Source organism: Pseudochaenichthys georgianus, chromosome 2, assembly GCF_902827115.2.
Source record: "Pseudochaenichthys georgianus chromosome 2, fPseGeo1.2, whole genome shotgun sequence".
Taxonomy (NCBI): Eukaryota; Metazoa; Chordata; class Actinopteri; order Perciformes; family Channichthyidae; genus Pseudochaenichthys; species Pseudochaenichthys georgianus.
In genome coordinates this window covers 10,803,703-10,816,403 of record NC_047504.1, presented here as the reverse complement: position 1 = coordinate 10,816,403, position 12,701 = coordinate 10,803,703, and the positions used below count along the sequence as shown (strand labels likewise).

The 12,701-nt window shown below is 42.6% G+C and overlaps 1 protein-coding gene across 1 annotated transcript in view; it reads right to left on the bottom strand.

Moving 5' to 3' along the window:
• ptgfrnb (prostaglandin F2 receptor inhibitor b) overlaps window positions 1-12,701 on the bottom strand; it is a 54,761-nt gene that overhangs the window by 26,711 nt on the left and 15,349 nt on the right. Inside the window, exons 6-9 of the mRNA XM_034096009.1 lie at window positions 1,819-1,965; window positions 1,572-1,732; window positions 938-1,058; window positions 209-428 (exon numbers count right to left, since the gene is read on the bottom strand). Of these exons, the coding sequence (XP_033951900.1) occupies window positions 209-428; window positions 938-1,058; window positions 1,572-1,732; window positions 1,819-1,965 (649 nt within the window). The remainder of the gene's footprint in view (window positions 1-208; window positions 429-937; window positions 1,059-1,571; window positions 1,733-1,818; window positions 1,966-12,701) is intronic.

Here is a 12,701-nt window from a genome sequence, read left to right as displayed (position 1 = left end):
ATGTACAAGTAATTGGAATATGATAGGAGATAAATAATTTGTAAGTTGCAACCAGATGAATCTTATATATAGATATATTTAATATAACCTAGACTCCAGCAATAAAACAACATACATAGAACTTACATTTTGTTTACATTGCAATACAATTATAACAAAACAAGTGCATTATCGACAGTGCCTCTGTAGTCCAGATGTGTTAATGTACCTCCGGTTGGGGTCCGTGGCCCCTCCGTGCTGCAAGACGTTGTCGGGGCTGAGGGTCATGATGGTCCTCACAGCGCCCTCCAGGCTGTCCTGTGATTGGACGAGCACCGAGTAGCCCGCCTCCCCGAGGTTCTCCGTTGCCACGGCGCAGCTCATCTCAAAAGTAGCCCCGCCCACCGAGGCTTCACGGAGCCGTTTGCCCACGACGTTCAGAGTGGGACCTGAAAACAACACGACTCGACAATCAATCGAGCCTTCAGAGGGTCCGACGGGGAAACCCCGACAGGAAGTCACGAGCAATTACACTATGATCTTCTGATTCAACACACACACACAGCACTGCAGTTACATCATGCAACAATTAGCTAACTGGAGGTCACCAAGGTCAGACAGTGAGGCAGAGAATGGAGAGGAAGTGTGTGAGAGTGAGACAAGAGGCCGTTTGTTATGCTGAGGGTTTGACTATGAAGTCTGGAAATGATAAGGAGACATTGGAGCTTATTCATAAAACCCAACAGCAGGGGTACTGTGATGGGCTGGCAGTGTGTTCGCGTTGTATGTGGGGTAATGCTTTTAAAAGGAACTTCATTAAGTCAAAATGTGTATTCTTTGTGGGCCAGATCAAAAAATCTAAGCAATTAAAGCAACGACTCAATGATTCTGAGTTTAATCCAGCAGACAGGAGAAGGTTCGGGACAGAACGATGGTGGGTAATAAAGAGTTCCCTCACGTTTGGTGTCCCATCGTACAGCGAGAGGTGCACTCTGAGCCTCTCCGGTGGTCATCATGTCGCCCTGGCTGCTCACGCTCCACGCGGACACCGAGCAGACATACTGGCCCATATCGATCTCCTACAGGAAGGGGAAGGAGTCAGTGATCGACATCAGAATAATAACTTGTTAGGAAAATATCACTCGTCCCCGGCTTGAGCTTCAACCTCAGGATCCACGTGTTTCTGATCCTCTCAAGAAAGGAAGCCACATACAGAGCATCAGCTAGTTCCTGAGCAGTGTCCTTCACATGCTGATACACAAGAGAGGGAGTCACACAGTCACAAGATGGAGGAATAGAAAGCAGTATTTAATGTTTACTCCAGATTAGCTCCACGTCAGAAATGAGCATGCTTGATGTCTCTCTCCATAGAGGCTGAATCATCATGTTCACCACATAGCTATCATCTGCCTCAAACAGTCCTGATGCTCTTCTAGGTCATCAGACATCCTGTCATGTACTCAGCTACAGTTGGGATACCTTTGTGATCATGTACATTGGAAGAGTTCAGTGTTTCCCCAACATAACTCAACCAGAGAAACCCAGGCTTCTCATAGTCTCTGTTTCTCGCTTAAATCCCTCTCGATGTTTACCTGTGTTCGGAGGAATCGCAGTTTGAACGTGTCGGGCTGGACTCTGGTCAGTGACATCACGCCGCTCTTCAGCCTATCGGAATACATCGCTCCAGGCATCAGGTTGCCATAGCCATCCAGAGAGCCAATGGAATTAGAGGTCTGAGGACCGCCCACTAAACCTGTGTGTGATTGGACGAGAGGTTATTTGTGGTCTTTTAATGATTCCGAGATACGTCTTTGAAATGCTGCGTTAAGGTAAAAGTACCAGGAAGCGTGGTGTGACCCCAAGTGACCCCCAGGCGACCACCCAGGGGCAGATGGGTAATGTTGGTCACGTGACACGCCAGCTCTGTGGGTTCAGCCGTCATCTGGGGGTTCGAGATGGCCTCGAGGGTCACCGTGAAGCTGGGCTCTGAGGAGAAACACATTTAAAAGATGGTTAAATATTGGTTAATTATTGCAGCAACTTGATCCTTATTTAAATGAAACCAGGAGGAGGTGAAGTGGTGGCAAGCAGCTGCTGAATGCACGACACATTCAAGGCATAAACAACGACACAAAAGCCCAACCCTAATCCTTTGTGAAACCCTAGCGCTGCGGCTGAAAGGAACGATGTTGTGCTTCGACAAAGTGAGACCGCTTTAGAGCTCAGCCGTCTCCACGATAACACGCAGCCGCCACTTACGTTTTACAACTATTGGTCCCCTCCGCAACGTATAGAAGGGTACACACGTCTAGTATTCAAGTATCACTACATATTATTCCTACTTTTCAAAATACCTCGAGGGAGAAAGTCAACCCTAATGATCCCATATATCAATTTACAGTGCCGTGCTGCCTCCAGAGAAATAATTCCCATCGCAGAGAGGGCGTTTCTTTCATCCATCATCCCAGGTTCTGTCACTTTGCAACAACAGAGCCTCCACGAAGAAATGCAACGTTAATTCTGTTCTTTTTGTTGTGGTTTGGTCTTAAAATAGAGCTCAGAGCCAGAGCCAGATGAACCTGTAACAACACTGTTCACTGTGTGAGGTGAGGGGTGTGTGTGTGTGTGTGTGTGTGTGTGTGTGTGTGTGTGTGTGTGTGTGAGGCAGGTCCTCTCAGTCAGACATCCAGATTGCACCTTTATGCCTCAATGAACAGGAAACACACAGAGATTTCCACCTGCCCAACTGTGTGTGTGTGTGTGTGTGTGTGTGTGTGTGTGTGTGTGTGTGTGTGTGTGTGTGTGTGTGTGTGTGTAAGAGGGTGTTTGCAGAAGGGGTGGGTTTGCATGACGTCATTTTGGACGTCACACACACACACATTGACTCATGCTCTGTCACCATCTGCTGTGAAACACACACGCGCACACACTTTGATCGGTGAGCATGTGTGAAGTGTCTCTGCCAGCCGGCCTCGTGCCTCGCACCCAAACGTTTCCTTATTTAGAGACGCCACCATTTGGGAATGCATATAAGCTGGTTTTTATCTCAGCCCAAAACCAAAATATATTCATGTTAAATAAAACAGAGAAAAGATCAAACACACACATATCCTTTTACACATATCCTTTTCTGACATTCATGCACATACTTGTAATGATCAAGTTCTGATGGTTATTGATGTCGCAGGGGACCCTCAATATTGGCTTGTGTGCATTTCATGATTAGGAATAACGGATCAATAATTAACAGATTGTACAATGATTGTTTTGTACTTTTAATGCCTGAAATAGGAGGTAATAAGCGGACCAACAATCCAGCTCAAAACATGAAAGTGCACGACTAGTCGAGTAGATTTAACACTGTGCACAGTCGTGTCCTTCTGCTCCAGTCAGGGTGTAGAAACCGGCTCTCAAAAGAAGAAAAGGCTCCATTAGCGAGTGTGTGTCTCTGTGAAATAGGTCAATGTCAATAACACAACAAAGTGCTTTCATGTGCAGCGCGGCATGTGTTCGCTTTAAGAGTTCGCACTGATTGTAATGGCGACACTCATTTGCCTCCGACTGCTTTCAGACGTTATTATTTCTCGTTCATTATTTCCCCGCTACTCGCCGAGCAAATCATTAGCAAACACGCCGCCTGCTCACTTCAGAGAGGCAAAGCACGACCGCCGCTTTTACTTTCATTCTCCATTAATCTCCCAATTACTTTCTCAATTATTGCATGTATAAAATCAGCAACTTGCTTTGATATATTTCAATGGGTGGTATGGAAACCCCTAATTAATGCTTATTTTCATGCAGTGTAATGAGTGATTACCTTTTATCTAAATGTTCTATACGAATGTTTCATTCTCTCGTCTTGTGGATCCAGTTATGATTACATCTCATTCAGTGAGACCATTTGGAAAGTACACTTGACCTCCTTTTATCAAATGAACCTTGTGGCACTTTACAATCCCAAACTAGAGAAGTCATCGCGATCTAATTGCCCCAGAAAAGTGCAATTCTTGCAGAAATCTCATATTTGGTGCCAAATAACAGCATGCATTTTCTATATTCTTCTTTAAAGTCTAGCTATCTAAATGTGGTATTTTGGAGGCGTTATTTGGTGGTAAATCTCAGCTTCATCCAACTTATTGGTATTATAGAGCATAGGAATGGCCATAGTATACTTTAATCATGTCTGTAGCGGCCAAAATCATATAAAACAGATATTTAACTTAACAGCCGCTGAGGCGCTAGTTAGCGGATCTTACACAGGGCAATGATCCAGGTCCAGACAAGATTCTCCGTTGTGCATTTTATTCCAATAATCGTACAATGAACAGGTTTCCTATACCTCTTTTCCTTAAGCCGTTCCGATGGCTTTCCTTTGTGTGGCTTGAAACACCCTGGTAAAAAACCGTTTGCCTACGAGTGCTCTGGCTCCCACAACCCACCTGTCTCCAATATATACAATTACACCAGGTGCTCTAATCACCCAGTGCCCAAAACATGCCTTCAAAATAAAAGCATAGAAACTACTTTAACTTATGACGCTAACTAAGAATACATATAAATAAATGATAATAATAAACACTATAAACAGCAGGGAAAATAAATGTTAAACTATTAAATAATATAAAGAGATATATATATATAGCTCCAACAATGTCCAAGGCACTTAAACACTCATACATATTTGAATTGAGGCAAAACCAAACCACAATATTCATTACCGATTCAAGACAAAAATTAATATTCAGGACCCCAGTTTCCCCAGATGGGGTGCATCCGTTATATGTTGCCCTGCTATCCTCCTAAAGATCCCCCACCCCCTAAAAAAAGATAACTGTGGGCTTTGGTAATGAGGAGGGGAGAGTAAGAGGTTAAGAAACAGTCGGAAACCTAAAGATATTCAGCGTATTATCGTAAAAACTGTCAATAAGGGTCATGTGGGTTCCACACACACACACACACACACACACACTGGAACGTGTTTGGTGTGTTAACAGGTGGGTCGTACGCCATCATTTTAATGCGTTAGCCTCTGAGCGAGGTAGGGATCTGAACTCCCAACCCACGGCGGAGCTGGCTGTTTCCCGTAACAGAAGAAATGCTGAAATCTGCCAAAACAACCAAAGGCATGTGAGACTCTGGTTCCACAGGAGTGTGCAGGCTCGTGTGTGTGTGTGTGTGTGTGTGTGTGTGTGTGTGTGTGTGTGTGTGTGAGAGATAGGGAAACCAGATATGAATAAGCCACTCGAGCTGTTCTCTGTCAACACGCTGTGTGTCTCCCAGGAAGGAGAACTGGCTGACACACACTGAACAGATGTACATCCTACATTATAGCTACGACTGCATGTAATCAGATTACTGTGTGTGCAGGCAGATTACAGTCATCTGTTACTACACACGCCAGGTTTACCAATGACTTCCTAGACAGAGACAGCCATTTATACGACAGGAAAATAAGATAAAGTGTGTAATATATAAATGTATAAAGACTAAATAATAAATACTCCTCCATTAATAGATGAGGTTTGAAAATCAAGCCAACGTCTGCCGAGTGAAAGCTACTAAACATCAGAAACCTCAGCCTGTGGCGATGCACACGCCTTAAATTCACCGCTTTGTATCTCACTGAAGGACAGATTTTCCCTTAGTTTAGTAAAGTGCTGAAAAGAAGTGTTCTTCAGTAAATCCTGTATGAATTACAGTTACACTCGACTGGCGCTATCATCGAAATCCCCCTCAAAATGGACACTTATTAGGAGAGGGGGGAATCGAACCCTTACGGCCCGTCCACACTACAGCTTCAAAAAAAGCTTGGAGCTGGGCGTGTCTGAAGCTCGACCAACAACCAATCACAGGAATCTCCCACCCCTGACACACAAGCAGCGGTTTGATTGGCTAGAGCTTGTACTGGCATATGATTTGATTGGCTGACACTTCCACCGAAAGCTTCAGAAGCTTCAAAAGTTGAACATTGCTCAACTTTTGCAGCCTGAAACGCCAGGAAAGCTCCGCTCTGCTTCCCACAATGCAGTTCGGCGAAAAGTGACGTCACCCCATTCAAAGTGAAAGGGCAGACGCGTTGGAAACCGTTTTTGAAGCTGTCGAAGCTGTAGTGTGGACGGGCCGTTAGTCTTAAGATTACCAATATTAACGAGACCAGTAAAAAACGAAGGCTGTCGACATGAGTCCAGCGTGTGCAAACAAAGCCTCCGATTCACCGTCATGTCAATACGTTTAAGCACAGGGGCTTTTTAGATGAATACATAACAAAAGTTGATCGGAAAGAAGCCCCCTTAGATCAGCCATTGGTATGAAGAGAAGAGCAAAAGGCCCTACGTCTACAATATTAAAACGCACACTGTATATGTTCATAAATATTCAGTGAAGCTATGAAGATATGAGCAGGCAGTACAAGGAGTCCTTTTTGAGTGAAGTGGCTCCATTGACAACAATTCCAGCTGACACGACAACACGCACACAGGGGAAGTGTAGCCAAGGGTGAGGAGAACTATACTCTGTGTGTGTATGTGTGTGTGTGTGTGTGTGTGTGTGTGTGCCGTGGGGGGATCCTAAACAAGTTCTCCAACTTTTTGTGCTTCCTGCTAGGCAAAGCATCGTGGGAAGAGTGGGCAACCTCAAGGCCACGCATCAATAGAATATGAACTGACTGGTGGTGGTGGTGGACCCCACACCCACACACACACACACACACGAGGAGTGAGGAGAAAATATATGAGCTGTAGTCAATTAGAAACGTTGCTCTCATGGTGTGTGTGAGTGTCGGCAGACGCAGTATGAAGGAATGTGTACCCCCCCGGGCCAAAATGTAGGAGTTCTACCAGCTAGAACAGGCACATACCCTCAGAATGACACACACACACACACACACACACACACAAAAACAGGAAGACCATCAAGGTACACACAAACAGAAACTACTATATCAAGCTCATTGATATTTCAGCCGTCTGTCTGTGTGTGTGTGTGTGTGTGTGTAGTTGACATTTCAAAATGTAACATGGATCCTCAAGGCTTCCAGAAACTTCTGTGTATCTAGGAGGGCCAGTTGTTGTTTTAACTAAGGGCTGCGGCTGACATACAGGATGCAGAAACACACTCAGAATACTGGATGTGGTTCTGGGCGATTTCCCGCTATTATTCACCAATGTAGCCGTCGTGTCGTGTACGGCAATATATCAATAGATGCATATTGGGCTTTCGTTCCTCATTCTGAAAGAACCCTGGTTAATTAAATGGGAAGAAATGGTGTCAGTTCTGCAAAACATCTTCACTGCGTGTGGAAAACAAGAACTAAGGGTGCGTTTCACTTCGGTTAAATGGATTCCTTGCTTCCCTCACTTGTGTCCTTTCCCTGTGACTAGTCCCTCCCACCAGGAAGCATGGAGACTCAAGGAAACCACGAGAAGCAGGGCAATGGGTTTAAGAGCAATGGGACGTCGTTTCCTGCAAGCTATATAAAATGAGTGCGAACAAAAGACGCTTTTTTATCGCCGGTTCTCTCATTTTACTGGCAACTTGTTTTTAGGTTTTATTCAACTTTGAGAGAAAGATATGGGAAATATAATAATAATATAAGTGTGTGATGACGGCACGCTGGTGGGGAAAACTAGTGGGCTGTTTTAGAAATGTTACCACAACAAAGCCGAGAAAAATGCAAACTGTGGTTTTTTTCTGAAGCTACACTCAATACAGATTTCCCCAAAGTGCTGGTTTTGCACAAAATAACAAATAATTGCACTACAATTTAAAAATAAACTACACTGACATGCTCATACTTTCTGTGTATACATCAGGTATGTGGCTGCCAAAAAAAGCACGACATTATATGCGTGTGCAGATTCAGAAATCTTTTAAATAAATGTTCATATAATATAGAAAATTCACAAAAATAGCACAAACAGTTAAATATGTACATAAGTCAAACGGGTACATGTATATATTGTTTTATTACATGTTCTGCGTCCATATGTTCTCTGTGTGTGTGCAGCCCGGCTTTAACAAGACATAACCTTGAAGGCTATTTCTGTGTTTAAGAACTTTAAATACACTGAATGGAGAGGAAGTTGTTGGCACGGCAGGGAAGTCACGACAAAAAAACAAAACAAGGAAAGAGGAAGCTTTGTATAAAAGTCTGTCAGTCACTGAATATACCACATACCTCCACTGTAGGATTCTATCCCACATTGAATACTGTCTGACTAACCGGTCGTTTGCTTGAGCCACAAACCTGAAACTAGGGCTGGGCGATTTTTTCGGTTTTCACGATTAATTTGCATTTTTACTTTCCTACGGTTTGTGAAATGGCTGAACCGAAAAATCGCGATTTTAAAACATTTCTAGACTCCGCAGATTTGTTTTGCTTTAAGGGACTCCGTAGTAGCGTACTCTCTCACTTTCCAGAATGCGCACAAAACTCAGCCACATTGCCTGTGACTACCCGATCTGCAGTTGTTATGCTGTGTTCGTTGTTGAGCATAACAGAGGACTCAGACATTGTACATTACATATATAACTAAACACGCCTTTTCTCCTCCTTATCTCTTTCATGACTTTTCATTTAATATGGTTTTGAACGCTGTAATCATTTAATTTCATTTCATTTCAAACCGTTATTTATTCAGATTGGTCCCATTGAGATCATAGATCTCTTTTTCAAGGGAGACCTGCAGCATATAGATTCCACATGAAACAATAAAGGACATCATACATTATATTTACAGGATACATAGTTACAGACATTTACAAGTGCCCATTGTATCAGCAAGCATTTCATTTACCCTAGCTTTAAAAACATGCAGAGGAATGAGATTGCTCAGTTTCAATTCTTGCTGAAGATTGTTCCAAGCAAGTGGAGCTGCGCACATAAAAGCTGTCTTACCGAAGACAGTCCTTGCTCTTGGCACATCTAACAAGACTACATCATGTGACCTCAGACAATAGCTGCTTGCAACTCTCTGTGTTATCAGAGAGCAGATCAATCAATCAATACTCAAGACAGGAAAAACTTCACGGCTGGTTTCATTTCTGGTAGTTCCGGATGTTGTCTCATGCTACCCACGTCTGTAAACAAACGTATTCAAATAAACTGTACCTTCATTTAATATTCAGCAATAATAATATCTCGACGTCTATACAGTAGTTGTAGTGTTGAAATCAGTAGGTTTCGGTGTGCAACACTCCGTGTCATATCGCTACTAAATTCACCTCTATAGTAAATGGTATATTAGCCACATGCTAAATGCTAACCGGAGATGAAGGATTTTCAGAATAAAAGCTTAACAACTGCGCACGAGAACTTCTGTTTTTTCAGTATAAAACAGCATTTAAACTGACTATGTTTAAGGTACTTTATGCCATCAAAACATTGATTTTAATTTCTAACACTGTGCGCATGTGCAGAGCTGCAGATCGGGTAGTCACATAGCCTACTACAATCACATTCACCGCTTCACCGACAGACGTACCATAAAAATGTCCACGAACACAGATGAAGAACTCATTCCTAAAAAAGGTGCTACTTCAGTTGTATGGAAGTGGTTCGGGTACAAGCGGTCATACATAGAACAAACAACTGTTCTGTGTAAGGTCTGTGGAAAGACAACTTCCTAGAAAGTTAAAGGGATGTTATTTTGTTTGAGGGTATTTTTTTATTATTCATTTCATTATCATTATTTATTATTTGTTGTATTTGAGAGAGATTTTTTTTTCAGTTTGATTTAAAAAAAATCTTTGCACATTAATGACAACCAAGTGCCGTGGTGCTGTTTTTATTTTATTTTTTTTATTCTTGAACAACTGATTTGTTCACATAGGCCTAGACTACTTGGTAATCTCATTTATTTGTATTGTGTTAATAAAGAAAATATGTATTTACATTTTGCCTTGGTCTGGTTTGTTTAGAAAAAAACAGAAAAAAAATCGAGGTTTAAATCGAAAATTGTCCATTAGTTAGAAAAAAAAAAGAAGCCACATTCATACCACCACTGCACCATCCTGGAAAAACACAATTTCATGAGCTTTGACAATTTTAAGTCTTTTAAAAGTATGTGTTTTATTTATAAATGATTACATGGACCGCCCCCCCCCCCCCCCCCCCCTCCCTCCCTCATCCACAGAAAACACACTGGACGCTGCACTAGGTCAGAAACCAGAGGAGACTGTGAAGTCCTCCGCAGACGGACCACTTTTAGACAAAGTGTCCTCTCCGTTAAAGGCAGCTCGTCGTGGAATAGCCTCCCAGCTGAGATACGGGATCGTCCCACTCTCAATAGCTTCAAAGGTCAACTCGGTTGAGAAACAAACAGACGGGCAATCGCCGCTAAATGCACTTTGACACAGGGGTATCTCCTCTTGCACTTTAAGTAGCTCTTGTATCATCTCTTGCACTTAATATGTCGTTGCTGCTACATTGTTCTGCCATGTGGTAAATACTTATGCTCTTGCATATCATGTATTTATTTTTGCGATGTTTATAAATGTCATGTTCTTAAATGTCAGCGACTACGGGTGGAAATGAGCTCAAAGCTAAAATACGGCACATATACACTTGAAGCATTATTTGTCTAAAGTGTTCTGTAATGTGCACTGTCCCTACTCAAATAAACATCCGTCAAAACGTCCTGCACTGCCTTTGAAATGGGGCTTTCCTCTTATGTCTTTGAGAAAAGGGAGATTTAGTGGATTTAAAACTGGATTAAAATACAACTGTGATTAAATTGGATCACTTTGTCAAATTAAGTATTCCCTCATGAGATTATCTGAACATTTAATACACAAATAATGGAGAGAACGAGGCAGATTTGGATTTAAAATCTCTGCACATAGTGATTGTGTTTCCTGTGGGAGCGATCCAGTCCAAACTCTTTAAAAAGGGAACAAAGACTTTGAGGTGTTTTTAAACTCAATGCCAGGACGCTCCAAAGCAAACTGGACTCCCATTAAAACGCTTTTATACCCCAAAAAAGAAAAGCAGGACGATAATGATTATTTGTTATTCTGGCGCTTACATTAAACTTTGAGCCAATCAACTGCCAGAGAACTTCCTGGGGATTCTCAAAAGCAGTAATAAGCGATTACATAAGTGTTTATTTAGTCATTATTATCATTATGTCAGAAACCCTATTCAAGTGCTCATTTCTGTCAAAGCTTGTATCCAAGGTTTGGTGTGTTGTCAGACATGTTTACATTAAATAAGGGCTCACTGGATGAAAGTATAACTACATGGTATTGCTTTAATCCACAGAACATCAATATAAATAGCGTATCGGTCAAAATACCTTCATGTCAACAGGAAGGTCTTTTCACAATCAGTTCAAATTAGGGATCGACCGATATGGCTTTTTCAAGGCCGATACCGATACCGATTATTAGTAATCAAGGAGACCGATAACCGATATTTGGAACCGATATACATTTGCAGTAAAATCAGAAAATCTTGGTGTCAAAATGTAGAATAACACAAACTCCAACACAACTCAACACAACTTCTTTGAAATGCATTTAAGCATAGCCTATATTATGTTTAATGAACTTTTAAACATCTTACAACTGGTTTCCTCTCTGTGCCCTTTTCTTTAGTGCAGCCATCTGCTATGAGTTAGAGAGAGACAAGAAGTGGGGCAGCAGGCTGACATGCTTAACTAACAATAATGCTTAATTTATTATATCAAACCAATGCCTGTCTATCTAGCATAAAATCCCAATAAGCTGCTAGCAACTGCAAAACACTAGCGCTAGCTAATGTTTTGCAAACTATTAAAAGTGAGGCTATTACAGTAGACCTAACGTTAGACTAGTAGCCTCACTTCTAAACATTTGCTAAATACATGTTGATTAGCTAATGAGCTTCACATATCAACCTGAAAAACTGCGAGGCTTCACTCGCAGCCCCCCCTCCGCACCACAGTTACGCTGCGAGACGCTGCACGCTGACTGACTTCCCCCATCCCTGTGTGACTGGGAAGCTGATAGAATTGGATCAATAGATCGTGCTGTTTTTGCAACTTCAGCATAGGGGATTGGGATGTTTATTGAACTTCGGCTTTCAACTGATTTACCTTCGAAACACATGTATGGCTCTGCCGCTCAGCGCTGCTGCTTGCCTCTGTCTAGAGGCTTCTCAATACTCAAATTTCCCCTCCTCGACTCCTCTGTCCTCCGGTAGTGACCCGGAAATGAATTTCAGCGCGCCATTTTGAAGGACGTCTCATTTCTCTAAATGCACACCGAGGATCGAGGATCGAGCGTCGAGGAGGCTCTCTGGAGGAGCTATAACCGAGGATACACTGATGGTTCCTCCACGGCTCCTCCGCGGATGCATTTCCGGGAACGGTGGAGGCGTGACGCACGGCCGGACTTATCTCAGCCAATGACAGCTCTGCATTCATCCCCTGGATATTATTTTAGAAACTGCTCTCATCGCAACGCGATGTTTACAGTGAGAACAGCTGTGAGGTCCTGCAGAAAGCAGAGCAGTGTGTAAAATATATCACTCAGTATAACAGACCTACTCTCTTTATTTGCTTTAGTTTAGAAGATATCTACAAAGAGTCGATATGTTTCTAAGACCATTTAGTGCTTCACATAATAAAATACACAACGGCTGTAGCCTGATTATGCTTTAGGAGATGTCGGTGCGTGTTGTACAGTGCGCAGATGCGGCGGACAGACAGGTCTCAGTTGGTTTGGTGTCCTCTGCTTACTTT